Source organism: Passer domesticus, chromosome 7 (assembly GCF_036417665.1).
Source record: "Passer domesticus isolate bPasDom1 chromosome 7, bPasDom1.hap1, whole genome shotgun sequence".
Taxonomy (NCBI): Eukaryota; Metazoa; Chordata; class Aves; order Passeriformes; family Passeridae; genus Passer; species Passer domesticus.
This window is the reverse complement of record NC_087480.1, coordinates 45,721,707-45,736,884: the sequence shown is the minus strand read 5'-3', so window position 1 is coordinate 45,736,884 and position 15,178 is coordinate 45,721,707. Positions and strand designations below refer to the sequence as shown.

Below are 15,178 nucleotides of genomic sequence, written 5' to 3'. Positions count from 1 at the left end.
CATAGGGCCATCATTGTGGAAAGACAGTGTTGAGGATGTTGTGAGAAAGAACCTGGAACAGCACAAGTCAGTCAATACCTGTGCTAGGAAGTCCTTGTGGCTGCGGGAGGCGTGGTGGAAGCGTTTGATGAGCAGTGCTTTGATCTGCTGATGTACAAGCTGAAAGCCTTTATACTGTCGGGACCCCTTGCCTTCATTTTGATCTCCTGGTCTGCCTACTGGCATTCGAGAAGTGTCATTCGTTTTCAGGGCCGTTTGTTCAGCTGGTTTGTTCTCAGTAGGAGCTTTGTCAAGAGCAGAACCATTTTCTTGAGTATCTCCTAGGTTAAGATGAGAAGCATTGGAGAAGATGCTTTATCTTCCATACATGAAGTAGCACAGACATTTTAATGAGGTCCAAATTTTACCAACCATATATATCCTATCTCCATATTGCTTTCATTACAACTCTTGCACTGTGGTTGTATTTAGTGACATCACATAGGTTAACTTTCCTCTTACTCAGCAGGATGAACAGTTTAATCATCTGTGTAGTTTATGGACTAATAGTCAGCAAAATACTTTTTATACAACTACTAAAACCATTGACATCTGGGTGCTTGACACTCCACTTTTATTTGCATAGTTAAGAACCTCATCCAATCTAAACAGAAGTCTTTCTGCTTAATCTTTATTTTAAAGGTATCATGTCATGCCCTAAAACCAGATATTTGCTGATCAAATTTATTTTGTCAAGAGCACATAAAAGACTGAAAGTTCTGAAACTCCTCTTTATAGAGTGTGCAGAATAAAAAGCAGTCCAAAGAACAGTTAATCAAATACAGATCCCTACCTGTTTTTTGCATTTCAGGGTCAGCTTCTGCTGTGACCTTTAAGAAAACCTGCCACAGAGAAATACATTTTCTGGTTAGGAAAAGAATAGCTACAGTAAACTGACCTTCAGAAAACAATACATTATCCTTCAATATAAAAGAAGAAAATCTGGATACCTTTTGAGTACTTCATATTATTATCAATAATCAAAGGTCTCTTATGAAATATCTCAGAAAATAAGTGAACGAACAAAGAAAAAAAAAAAAAAAAGGATGCATTTCAGGCTAATGGGTCAGGCTCCACAAGGCTACAATGAATTAAGGGTTGGATCCTTTCTCTAGGCCCTTCTCAAACATTTTCTGAGTGTGCCACAGCATATGGGACTAGATTTTGAAGGACATTTTAGGAATAGGGAATTAAATGTTTAAGAACAGGAATAGTTTCAGTAAACATTCTGGGTGCTTATGAAGTCAGCAGGTATTTTAATCTGTCTGTTACCTCTTCAAGTGGTGTGTCTGAAACTCCAAAACTGCTGAGTCCCAGGTCATCCAGTGTTTCTTCCAGTTCTCTGAAGAGACTGGCATAAGATCGTTGTTTAAAGTTTTTATTGGGCAAAAGATAAATGAGTTCCTGACCAATGCTTTCAATTAATTTTGCTTCTGGGATATGATGGTGGATTACTTCTGCTAGCTCATTCAGATCTCCTGTGAAAAGTGAAAAGAGTGTCCATAAAATGAATAATTAACCATATTAAGCATGATTTCAAAAGCCGCTGCTTGCACTAAAAAGGGTACTGCTCTGTTACATAATTCACAGATACCTCAGTTAATTCTGCACTGGACTGGGCTGTGTTGCTAATTATGCTTTGGAACTATGTAGAAGAAAACTATTTCAGGTTTGTTAATAAAGCACAACCAAATCTTCAGGAATATCTACTTAAATTGTTATCTTATGCAGAAAAGCCAAAATTACTTTTTCTTCTGAGAAAGTCTATATGCTTGCTGTAAAATGCTTCATTTTTCATTAAAAAATTACACAAAACTCAACACCATACTCATAAAACACACAAACTTCCAGTTCATCATCTGTACCTGAGTCAACATATACACAAAAAAGGGTAAATGGTAAACGAAACCACAAAGAACCCTTATTAACTTAATGTTAGAACAGAATACAAGTGTTAGACACAAGGACCAAAGAAGTGGACCTTGGCAGCACTGATCTTTAAGACAAGATTCCAGCATAACAGGAGACAACTATGTGCTGGAATGCTGAACCATCCTGCTTCTTACCATCCAGTTCCAGCTCTGGAGCTCCTTCTTCACCCCTGTGCACACAGCTGGAGCAGGAGCAGGAGCACTGAGATCCACAGCTACAAAATGACTAGCATGGGCAAGCAAGAGATAAAAAGATTAAAGTGCTTCAGAAACACTCAAAACAGGATGTAAAGGCTGTCAATATTTGAACAGCTTGAGTAAATGAAAAATATATCATATCCAAAGCATCTTGAATGTACTATACTGAAAATTATCTGAAGACTGGATTAAGTAATGCAGAAAACATAAATCCATCTGCACAAATCAGCTTTGAACAGCTTATAAGATACCTGGGGGAATGCAATCAGCAGGTGCCATGAGTGTTCAGATTGTGTTGCTACTAGGACTGGAAGCTCTATGTTAACAGAAAGCAGCCAAAACCCTACTTTTCAAGCTGTGAGAGGCTGGTTTAGCTATGGATAAATGTAGACTTTTCTGGTGTCTGAGCTGCTTACCAGAGCACTTGATATTTAAAATCAGTGTACTCAAAAGCAAGAATCAGAAAGACCTGTATACGGACAAAGGCAACTTGGGAGCTGGAGTTGTTCAGCCTGGAGAAGGGAAGGCTCCAGGGAGCACCTTAGAGACTCTCCAGCACCTAAAGAGGGCTCCAAATGAACTGGATAGGGACTTCTTACAATCATGTAGTGATAGGACAAGGGGGAATGGCTTTAAACTGAAAAGGAGTAGATTTAGGATAGATATTAGGAGGAAATTCTATACTGTGAGGGCACTGGAACAGGTGGCCCAGAGATGCTGTGGATGCCCCGCCCTGGAAGTGTTCAAGGCCAGGCTGGATGGGGTTTGAGCAACCTGGTCTAGTGAGAAGTCTGCCCACAGCATGGCTGCTGGAACTAGATGATCCCTTCCAACCCAAACCATGCTAATGTGATATTCATAATTATATAATCATATGATTAACTGCAGTTTTGTACATAGTGTCAAGCAACACTTAAGTGCTTTTTACCTTGGTGCAGTGCAAGTATTACTCAGATTACACGTACTACACTCATACTTACTGTAGCCCTTCCCATTTTTGTGGTTCTCATTTTGCGAACAAGGGTGAGATAAAAGCCAGAGCCAAAACAGTTCTTTAGGAATACAGGAGAGCCTGAGCAGAAGAGTTTCCCTTGGGATATGATGGCTACTCTGTCTCCAAGGATGTCTGCCTCATCCATATGATGGGTCGACAGGATAATAGTTCTGCCTAAAAGGAACAAGGAGGAATATTTAAGGCATGAACTCTCTCTGGAACTCAAAATTGTGTTTAGCTTTTTGGCAATTATTTCTCTGTACCAGAGCCAGTCCCAGGTTTGTCACAACCATTCTGTTCAAAGAATCTTATGTGCTTGTATTCATATCTCACTATTCATGGCGGCTTACACAGTAGGTACATACTGCATCTATGACAAGTTTAAAAAATCCCATCAAAAAAATCAAACCGTTTCTACTCTCAAATCTCTTACCTGGTCGATATTTCAGCAGAAGATCCCAGATAGATCGCCTGGAATATGGATCAACTCCTGAAGTGGGCTCATCCAAGACTACCACTTTTGCTTCACCCACAAAAGCAATGGCAACAGACAGTTTCCTTTGCATTCCACCTACCAGAGGACAAACACAGCCAGGAGTGTAAGATGAGTAATATAAGTCATAGGGATGTAATAAAAATTGCATTTTGGTGTAGGGACACTGCTACAAATAAAACGAAATGCATCCTAAGACACATTTCTGCAAAGATAAATTAGTAGTAATTTTTCTTCTGAAATTTAAACCAGGTTATTTATACATATATAAATAATATATATTTTCCATCTACACATTGCATTTTCTGCTTCTTGCCAGAAACAAAAGCAGGAAGATATGAGGTTTTCAGGTTCACCCACTTCTAATCAACTTTTTTTTATAGTTGCAATCAGGACAAAGCAGTATAAGAATAGATGGCTGTTTATTCAAATCAGCCTTTGAATCTCAGAGTTATTCAAATACACTATGTGCATTCGCAACTTCAGAATGGAAAAAGTTACTCCTACCAAATAATCCATATAGATGGGCAGAATGATAGTATAGTATTTCATTTGCCTTGAAGTAATAGGAGGTTTTATTTTGTTTTGTTTGTTATATTAACCAAATTTTTTATACATATATTTATTTAAAACTAATAGCTTCAAGTATATTTGAACTTGTTGTATATTTATAAGACATAGAAGCTTTAGGGACAGGTTGTGCCAGCTTTACTACTTGTACCATCCCATTTACTCCTTGAAAAGAAAGCATCCCCCCAGTGCACATTGATGTGACAGAATATGACCTCAAATATGTAACTCAACCAATAATTGCCCAAAGGCCAGGTAGGATGGGGTTAAAACAACCTAGTCTAGCAGAAGGTGCTCCTGGCCATGAGAGGGGGTTGGAATTAGATAATCTTTAACATCCCTTCCAACCCAAAGCATTCCATAATTCTATGAGAGACAAAGAAAAGGCAGCAGAACAAAACATCTTAGAAAATTCCTGTGGGCACCTGACAAATTCTGAGCTTCTTCATTTCTTTTATGGGTGAGGCCCATGTCTTCTAGCATTGTTTCCAGCTCTTGCTCAGCTTCTTCCCTGGATCTTCCTTTCAGTTGAGAATAAAACAAAATGTGCTCTGCTACAGTAAGGCTGTGACATCAGACAGAAAGGCAAAAAGGCATGTTAAATGAATAAACTGTTTTTATTCCCAAGCAGCAATAAATTCACTCTAGCTTTATCTTGCTAAAGGAAGAGAGGTTGCATTACCCTAAAAGATCTTCTTTGGGATCAACACACTTCACTTGGAGGTCATAGTCTCTTTCTTTGCCTTTTCAAAGCAGAACCTGCTACTAAAGGAACAGGTATAGCAGGCATCAAACCATCCATTTATGGGAATAAAATGGAAGAAGTCTGCTGTTGAGATGAACACAAACTAATGGAAGTGAAGCTGGAAATCACCAGAGAAGGCAGTAAGTGGTTGAGTGGTAGTGAGAAATGGGCATAAAAATATCCTGCTACTGCACTATCAATTTGAATTTTTTTGCTTTAGTGGTCCTAAATTATAGTGCATGGGCCTCCAGGATAACTCCTGCTATTCTACACTACAAACCAAAACACCAGGAGCATTGTTGTTTTCCTAAGAAACTTTGTTCCCAGTAAAATGATGCAGGAGATTTCTCCTGCTTTGGATTTGGGGATGCTCACACATGCAGACTGGGATGCTTCTCCTTGAAGCCAGTATGGAGTGACACTTACTGATTGAACAGGATGTTGTGCTGAGGGCACATCCCTAATCTGTGCCGAATGGAGTCCATGTGAGTCTGGATGTCCAGGCCGCCAACCAGCACAGTTCCAGACGTGGGAGGGAAGAGGCCTGTCACTATGGACCTGGGAAAACAAAATGTGGAAATGCCCCCTCTCCTCTCTCTGTGCTAGATAAGGAAGCTACATTACATGATTCCACTAGATGGAGCATGATGACTTCTTACTATAGGCCTTGATGAAACCACCCCAGCAAAAAGCATGTCTGTAAATACTCTTGATCTGCTACAGAGAATCTGATGGATCTGCTAATGTCATTTTTGATACAACTGTCTATATGGTTCTGGCTTCCATCAAGAAACTGTTTTAGTTCAGTATGTTATATCACCCCTACATATAAATGGGTCTAAAATGAAGTAGGATGAAAAAATGAATAATGGTTTGAGGTCTCTGGCCATGCTGACTCATGCCCAAAATCTTTATTTTCTGTAAATTACAAGACCAAATTTTATGTTGTAAATGGGTGGCATTTCTTGATAGATTTGGGTGATTAGTGGATTTTTCAGTTTAAAAAAAGTTCAAAGCAATAAAAAATTTTGTTTTTATCAGAAGAAAAAAACCCCTCAAATGACAAAACATTTCAGCAGATTAGGATGCTTTTATTTTGGGTTGAACGTATTCCTTGTGAAACAATATAAAAAATCATAAGGCAATTTAAAGTGCCTTTGAAATAAAAGTGTTTTAATTGAAAAACCCTGAAGTATTCTTCTGAGAAAATAATGAAACACCTTCAATTCTTTCAACATTTGTTGAACTTGTCATAGATTTAAAAAAGGTTTTGTTCACCAATGAATCCTATTTTGCCAAACAAGGTGCTGCATAAAGAAAATCAAACATCCTGGAAGTCCAGCTTCCTGGGATGCTAGGTTTCTAGGACTAGAGGAACATTTTAACCTGGACACGGATCTTGCATGCACATAGCCATTTTATTTAAAGAGGGCCTGTATTTTATATTTCTTTGAACACAGACCAATAGATGTGACTGACTTAGAGCCAGTCAGAGAAGCCAAGAACATGTGGAATGTAGTGGCTTGCAAATTTTTTCTTTCAGCCAGAAGATCCTTTGCTTTCTTCACCTATGGTAGTTTAGCCATGGGAAATGAATTCTGGGAGAGAGAATTGCTTCCTTCTCTCTGGACTTTCCCTTGTTTGCGTCATGCATGATTTCCCTCCCAGGGCTTTAACTAATACAGAATAGCTTCTCTATGCCTAGGGGCAGCATTTCCCTATCTGGAAAAAGCCTAATGCTGTGTGTCAGGCCAGCTGCAGGGATGGTAGAGACAAGGGAAGAGTGAAAAGAAAAGACTGCCCCAGCAATAGAGCACTGCCCTAGATTTGCTTCTTTGAAAAGAAGAGACTTACATGGTAGTTGTCTTTCCTGCTCCATTGTGACCAAGGAAGGCTGTGATCTGACCCTCATAAAAAGTAATATTTATCCCATCTACTGCTGGTTTGGGCCTGTTTGCAAAAATCTTCACCAGGTTCTGAATGCACACTCCTGGAATCAATCCTGCTGGCTCGGGCTCAAAGAAGGTATTTACTTGAAAGGCAAGAAATCAAAAATGAAAAGAGAATAAAAGCACCTGTTTTAATCCTAGTTCTGATGATGGCAACACATCAGTAAATGCAGAAGCAATAGCACATACCCAGCATAATATACCATCATGTTTCAAGGCCAGATTCTCCAAATCAGTTCAAAGCTAAGGCCAGATTTCTAATTGCAGAGCAATTTATTTAGAGTCACCCTCATATCTATGACAAGAGAAGCAGAGCCCAGAATTGTGGTGGTCTGTGGAAAGGTAATTCATTGGGCCAGGGGAAACTGAACATGCTTTCTGTTCTCATTGTGTAGCAGGAAGATTATTTGGAATTGTTTTCTGGAAATACTTAGATAGGCAGAGAGATTACATTAAACAAGCAGCAGGTTGCCTTTCTAGCTGGGCTGAAATCTGCCATTCAAATAATCTGCCCAGCTGTGCATTCTTTGACCATGATGCTTAAAAAACCTCCCCCAAACACAAACAAAACACAACAACAAAAAAACCACTTGCCTTTAATCCTGGTAGATGAAATTTACCCCATTGCTGAGAACAGGTCAGGATTTAGATAGTACCTAACATGAGCACTACATGAGATGGCTTTCTCTCAGGATTAAAAATGCATTATTGCAAATAGCACCATCAAGACATTTTATTGCACCAGCTTCTAGACAAAACAAACTTCCTTTGAAGTAAATTAAGCCCTTGGGCAATGTGAATTATGGGAGTTGAGAAATTGAAACTAAAGACCCTGTCCACTTTTGTTTACACAGAATGCTTTAGGCTTTGTAGAAGGCTTATTTTGCAATTGCAGTTTACTTAAATTGTGCAGTACCCAGCAGGCCTGTGTGGAGAGCAGCCAATGCAAGCTGGGCAAAACCAGCCCCACATCCATCAGCAGCTTGTGTGGCTGTCATTATTGTCATTGGCAGGACTCAGAAAAAAGTTCCAAATTTGTTGTACATGAGAGAACAGCTGCAATAGTCAATATAGAATGGGTAGCACTATTTTAGATAAAATTATGTTTATGAGTAACTTTTCTTTTGACTTGTGAAAAGAATCTAGGTTCTGTTTACCTTGCTGGGACAAATACATACATCTCTGTATTCACAAAAGTTCACATGGAGTCTGGCTACATAATTACCAATATACTGGCAATTGAGGCACCTTCCTTGGTTTTATAATCTTGTCTACAAGACTCACGGAAAAATTATGAGGCAAATTCTCTGATGATCTCCCCTAGTATCTGCTTTGCATCACCTGAAGGACACTGGTGGAAGGTTGAGCTCCCTTTTTTTGTGATTCATATTTCTCCATTTTGATCCTATATCCTCATTGTCCCTGAACTGTACTAGGTCTGCTCTTGACTTCTCCTCATGCTTCCCCGTTCCTGGGTGGCTGAAAGGGAAGACAGGGTTGTTTTGTTTTTTTTTGTGCAGTGTGAGGCAGAAAGCCCTTCCTTTGCCGCTGTGGAGCAGCTGGAACCTGGGAACTAAGGAGTAAAGCACCAAAAAGATAAGGCAGTACTAGGAGAAGATTGGCTGAAATAACCTTTAACCTCTGCCTGTCTTTTTCCTTTGAAGTCCTGTCCTGTTTCCATTCACCCTGAATGCATGTTTTCAGTGCCTACGTGAGGATCTCTGATGACCCCACTTTTATCTCTTGCTTTTCAGGAGTCAGAAAGGGCTCAGAGCTGCCTGTAGCCCTTACTTGTGCTACAGAATCCACATGCATTCCTCTGAGCTTCTCATACAGAAAACTTCTCTGGCTCACCACAAAAGAAGACATTTGGGCTTGAAAACATGACAGGTCATTCAGGAATTCTTAGGTGATGGCTAATGTCAGCATCAGAAAAGGCTGCAGACAGACACACAGAGCACTTCAGATAAATCCCTTTGAAACCTTTGAAATCAGCCTTTTCCTACTGATGCAAAACACACTAAAGATAGGCAAAAAAAAAAAAAAAAAAAAAAAAGAGGGGAGGGACTAAGAGAGAAGAACATTCCCCTCAGTGTATTTTTATTGAAGTCATGGCTCTGTTTAATTTTAAAGAGTCAATGTATGTGGCTCTGAGGCTTCCCTCACCAAGAAAACAAACTTGCCAAAGCAACAGTCTGCACTTGCATTATTAAAAAAAAAAGTTAGGGAGCTCTTCTGGAAGCCAGCTGTCTTAAGTGTAGTGGCTAAAATATGCTAAGGGATGGTGAATGTAGAGGAATAAAAAAGAGTCGATGTCTCTCTCATGCTTAGCTCTGGCAGTTACATGCTATCACCTACTGGGCCCCTACTAGCTCTTGTAGCTTGGCTCCAATCACTGCTATGTCAGGTTTGGGATGAAGTACAATGAGTATAGTATCTCAGAAGTACTCAGGTTGCTCTCTCTCCTTACTATTAATTTCATCTTTGTCCTGGACATCTGTCTTAGGCTTCCCCTGCTCGCCGGGTTCTTTTTCTCGTTTGTGTTTACATTGTTTGTTTTTACCATCCTTCTTCCCCTGGCCGTCACTCTTTTCTTCTGTTTTTTCAGCTTCTTCAGATTTATTTGAGTTGCTTCCATTTTTTTCCCTTTCCATGGTCTTCTGATCCACACAACCTTCGGACTCTGGACTTTTTTCTATATAAACCAAAAGTAATCAACATTTAATTAACAAAAATTTAATATCCCTAGAGGTATTTTGAGGAAGAGGAAACAGTCCTAAGCCTTGAGCTTTTCAAGGGCTTTTGTAGAAGAAAGGATGAAATAATGATCAGCCCAATCAGACTACTTGACATAATAATAGAATAATTTAAATCAGAAATTACTTCCGAAGACTTCCTGTTTAATTGTCAAAAAATATGGCCAATTCAGTTCATGGCAACTATCTCCAAAGACAGGATTTCACAACCTTTCTGAACAACATGTTACAGTGTTCTACCTTCATAATAAATACTTTTTTCCTTATACTGAATCTGAATTCTTGTTTTCCAGGTTGTACCCATTGCCTCTCATCCTTCCACTAGACACATCTGAGAAGTTTAGCTCTTTTGAGCTTTCTCTCTTCAGGCTGAGCAGACCCAGCTCTCTCAGCATTATATGTGACATGGTCCAACTCCTAATCAACGTGCTGGCTCTTTACTGAGTTTATTCACGTTGGTACAAGGATGGCATAGATTATGATCTTGCTTAGAAACAGAAAGTAAACAGACTTAAATTAGTGTCAAACTATCTAGAAAAGAGTCAGGTTTAGAAAACTAGGGAACCTCAGTGTAAGATTTAACATTTCATGGATGTTGTGCTGAGCAGTAAGAACTCCTTGAATGTCTCAAAAGGTTACAGAGTGAGGATTTGATGCTGCTTGTTAAGCCAGGCCTTAAAGTCTCTCAGATGGAACAGTGACTCACCTTTAATGACTCTAATGATAGCACACCACTCCAAGTTCAAAGGCCCTTGCCAAGACTCCCAGTGTATGGCAGTCCCTTACCTTTGCAGCAGGCCAAATAATGGAAATATTACGCAGTCACCTTCAAGCAGACCAGTGAAGTTATTTCTAAAAAACCAAAGTTTTAAAAGAGCTCACCATCAGCAGTTGCTGTTTTCTCAGCTTCTGGGCTTCTGGAGCCAAGCCAATAGGATTCCAGCACAGGGAAATACCAAGGCTGTGGTAACCCATAGTCCCCTAAAATAAAAATAAGTAGGTAAAGTGCACTTCATAACCCCATTCTGCAGTAGGTATAAATTAATCTAAGCAAAGTCCAATTATAAACATTTACAGTCCTAGTGTTGCATATCAGAAGGTCAAACCACATACCAAGTAGTTGACAGAACAGATTTTATTAACAGTTTTTTGGTTTTTTTTTTTTCCTTTTGGACAGGAAAATATTCAGAAAATATTCAGTAAAATATTCAGAAAATGTGATGTGACTTGCCTGACCAAGTAGAAAGTAGTTTAATTGCAGAATGAAGCTACTCCCTGAATCCTTAACAACCAGGCAGCAGCTCAAGGTGGGATCCTAGCCTCACTCAGGGATGTTCTTTTAATGCCTACTTAACACCTCAGGCTTGACATTACTGGAAATCTTTTTAAATTTACACTTATTACCCTGGGGTTGAATTTAGAACTGGTAATGAGAAAAGACACTCTTTTATGAAATAAAAGACTGTTATTTCAGCACACGGCCTGTCAGGAAAAGTGACAACAGTGTAATCCTCTTCTTAAACAAAAATGGGCTTTTTTAGTTAAAGGTGAATTCAGTTTGGATAAGAGACAGCACAATAACATTACCAGTTCTTGGCAGCTCAAGTCAGAGTTACTGGAAGTCAACAGTTCTTTCCTGGATCATATTGATTTATAGAATCCAGGAATTTGAGCTTCTGTGTTTAAAACTGGCATCTTTTTGAGCAGAGATGTTATTGGCCTTGTGTTACTTTTTCAAAACCGGCAAGAAGATCTGTGATACTCATAAAAAGATGGTCAGTTTTATGAACTGAAAACCACTGCTTATCAAAGTGTCTGCTTACTTCTGAATTAAGAGAAACTACCTGTGTTTCAGCCAACCACTTGTACTCCTATTCATGCACAGAAATGCTCTGTCTTCATTCACAAACAGTTTACCTTGTTATGGACTGGATTATTCCCCTCTGAAACTGGGGGCTAAAACAACAGCTTCTCATTCAGGATGAATGCAAACCCAAGTGAAATTTGTTATGGAGCAGAATGCTCGAATAGCCAAAGGGCCATTGTGCCAATGGGTGGCTGGTTTCAGAGCAGACTTGAGCAGGACTAGAACCATAGGGTTCAAGGAATTATCCAGGGAATCCTGTAGTAACCCCAAATAGTACAGCACTGATTTGGCAGGGCTGCATATGTGTGACAGAGAAATGCTGTGAGAAATTCTACAGAAACAGAGCAGCAGAAAGACAAGACAGAGCAAATACTGGAAGCAAGTGAAGCTACTAACTAGAAGCCCTGAAAGATGCTACTTTTGTGTAAAGTGCTGACAGAAAAAAAATTATTTTTATCTATGAATGGAGAAATTTATTGTTTAATTCCTGCTGTGTTCATGCAAATAGTCAATTGTCCACTTTTCTTGAAACAAACGGAGTTGCAGAAAAGGAAAAAAAGAAAAATAAAAAGAAAATATCCTCCTGCCAAGAACACCTTCTGGAACAGCACTTCACATGCAGGAGTAATAAACTGATGAAAAGAAAGCTCACTTGCTTGTACAGCATAAGAGTTGGCAGTTATTATATTGTAACAATATTCAATATGAAGCATAATCATTTAAGCTAGAAGGACAAACCATTTTTTCACACAGAAGGTTCCAGAATTTTGTAATTTATAACAAAGAAAATCCTTTTGTGACTTTGTACTAGAATCATGATTTCCATTGAAAAACAAAATAAATCCACACAGGAACTTTCACAACTGCCAGTGACAAGGCATGTGTCTTAGGAAACAGTACCATCCTTTAAGAAACAGTTTGCATAACGTGGCCAAAGTAGATATGTGAATTAGAAAATTTAATCTACTGTCAAAACTATATTTTAAAAAATTTAAAGAAATCTCACTAGAAATGCTTGAAACTTTTCAAAAGAAAAGTATGCACACAAATTGGATTTTAATAGATGATGTTTTTGTAGATTTATTTTCTATTTAAATTGTAAAACAGGACTAGAAATCACATCCTCCTTTTTAGTCTTCCTTCCTCATTCTTTTCAGGAATAAAAGAGGAGAGAGAAAAAAGAAAGAGAGAAAAGTTAAAGTCCTTAATAAGCCAGTAGTGCTAAACTGGATAAGATTCATAGTCTACAAGGTCAAGCACCCTTTTTCTGCCACCGAAATACACAGAGACTGATTAGACTAACACAGTTTGCAGCAACTACCACTACTTTGTATGAGTAAGAAACTGGCATACCTGGAAAAACGTTATCAAGATACCAAGAAAGTATTCCATAGAGAAAAGCATCAAAAACCATCATGTTAATGGAAAAAAGAAAACTATATTCATCTCCTTCCAAGGGACTGGTTCTGATGTTACCCCACTGTAGGCCAAGACCTTGTTCTTCATAGCGTGACAAGTATTCTGTACCAAACCCAAAAGCTACTTGAGAAAGCAAACTCTGGAATAAAGGAAAAAAGATATTCAGCCCTGACAGGGGGACACTTTGCAACAAACCCCAAAAACAAATAAGCAAACAAAAACCCACCACAAGAGAAAACAAAAACCCTGAAACAAACAAAAAAAAACCTCTGACTTTTAGGGACTGGACTTTAAAACTTGCGTAACAAATGACATGAGAAAAGCTGTTTCACTTTTATATTGGCCTGTAATGTTTCATTTTCTACAATTCTAAGCCATATTTAGCTATAATAGACTGAAATCAACCTTGGCTGTATTTTCTTTAACTACTAGGAAACTCTCACAGATTGTTTTTTTCCTTCATTAATGTCTGTTTGGAAAATACTACAGGTGCATCTAGAAGTTTACAGTGTACACCTTTGATTATCTAGGTGAAAAAAAGTATTTCCCGAGTGTATGAGGCAGGGCCACTCTGAGTAACATGACAGTACACCAGATGATGAGGATATGGAAAACCACAACTGCTTCCCCTGTCATGTCTATTAGCTGATTCTAACACAACAAACTAACAAACCAGAAGTTCATATTTAGCTTATAACTTAGTTACAGTTACTTAACACTTAGTTACAGCTTTGGAAGTGTTTTTTTTTTTTTTGTTTTTTTTTCCCTGTTTTCTTATATTTCCTATTGTGAGAAGACAGTTCCTTTACCTATGCTGTCAGATTGCTTGGTAAAAATGGGTAGACTGGACTCAAAACACCCACTCTCCTTCCTAACTCATTGGGCAACAGAAATTCAATCTGAGTAATTTTATAAGATCATGGTTCCATCTCAAAAATCAGCATGAAGTTTCCAGCTCCCCTGACTTGTTAAGTATCTTATCTAAAATGGAAGAGAACCAACAAGGAAGCAGTGCATGGAGAATGTCTACAACTCGTTAGATGAAAGGTATTTCTCAGAACTTTGGCACTGGGGTTCAATTCCTAGCTTTACAGTTCAGGTAAAGAAGGAATGTGAACCTGAGGTCTTCTTATGCTTAGACATAGGGTGTTAAGTAGGTTATAGCACATGAGAAAGATAATTGTTCCCATTTTGTGAACTGCCTTTATATTTATTAAACATACCAGAAGTCAGATTTGACTTACAAGGAAATATTCAAAATATCTAAAACATTTTAGTATGCTAATTTCCTGGAATTCAAAACATAAAATAAATTTTATTGGATTTTCTAAAAGCTATGAAGATATCTCTTGAACTAGGTCTGCTAAAGGCTTCCACACCTGGAATCCTTAATTATTTAAGAGAGATTTAGAGATCTCCCTCCCTGAGTCAAAAAAGCCAAGAGGAAGAAGTGTGCAGTACTTTGTGATTCACATTGTGGACTGTGAGAAGGGGAGCAGAGATGCCATGGGACCAGTGAAAGGCTTACTGCTAGGATCTTCAGATTAGCAGTCAGACGGTCTTGCCAGACAAAGCAGACGATGTGGGGCAGGTACAAGGTGAAGTAGAGGACTCCACTGCAGGCAGCTGCCAGATTTGCTTTGGAGAAGAAGGTGCTGAACAAGAAACATTGCATTATGGTGGCTGTGGTGAATGCCAGGAGGAATAGAAAGAACAGAAGTGGATTGCTATAATGTAGCACTTGTCCATGCTGCAAGCAAAAGGAAAACAGAAAAAATTACAGATCTTGCTGCTTTCTGCTAGCAGGAATGGTCAGAATTGCTATCAACGTGTAATAGGAAGGGAGTAATAAGCCAGTCTTTCTGACCTAATATGACTTCTAACTCTCCCAGGTATTATTCAACAACTGAGGTCATTACAACAAATCCTTCATCTAACTTTGTCTCTGCTCTTGGATTGTGACTTCAGGTTAGTACAACAGAATGAACAAAATTCATGACTGAAAACAGACATTCTGTCGCTGTCTTAACAAGTAAATTATTCCAAGCAAGATCTGATCCCTTGGAAACTCATGCATTTTAAATAAAGCTATTTGAAATATTACAATAAACTTTCATTTATCTCTTCACACCATCCCCTCAATCCATTTGCTTGATGTAGAGAAAAGACAACATAAGGAAGTGTTACAAAACACATCTTTAAAAAAACCCACAATAA

General features: G+C 38.6%; 1 protein-coding gene across 1 annotated transcript in view; it reads right to left on the bottom strand.

The window, feature by feature from the left end:
* Positions 1 to 15,178, bottom strand: part of ABCA4 (ATP binding cassette subfamily A member 4) — a 93,379-nt gene that overhangs the window by 44,329 nt on the left and 33,872 nt on the right. The window contains exons 18-30 of the mRNA XM_064428191.1: positions 14,490 to 14,711; positions 12,896 to 13,100; positions 10,558 to 10,656; positions 9,390 to 9,614; positions 6,825 to 7,002; positions 5,397 to 5,528; positions 4,651 to 4,790; positions 3,596 to 3,733; positions 3,149 to 3,336; positions 2,106 to 2,196; positions 1,312 to 1,517; positions 833 to 881; positions 79 to 320 (exon numbers count right to left, since the gene is read on the bottom strand). Coding sequence (XP_064284261.1) covers positions 79 to 320; positions 833 to 881; positions 1,312 to 1,517; positions 2,106 to 2,196; positions 3,149 to 3,336; positions 3,596 to 3,733; positions 4,651 to 4,790; positions 5,397 to 5,528; positions 6,825 to 7,002; positions 9,390 to 9,614; positions 10,558 to 10,656; positions 12,896 to 13,100; positions 14,490 to 14,711 — 2,115 coding nt within the window. The remainder of the gene's footprint in view (positions 1 to 78; positions 321 to 832; positions 882 to 1,311; positions 1,518 to 2,105; positions 2,197 to 3,148; positions 3,337 to 3,595; positions 3,734 to 4,650; positions 4,791 to 5,396; positions 5,529 to 6,824; positions 7,003 to 9,389; positions 9,615 to 10,557; positions 10,657 to 12,895; positions 13,101 to 14,489; positions 14,712 to 15,178) is intronic.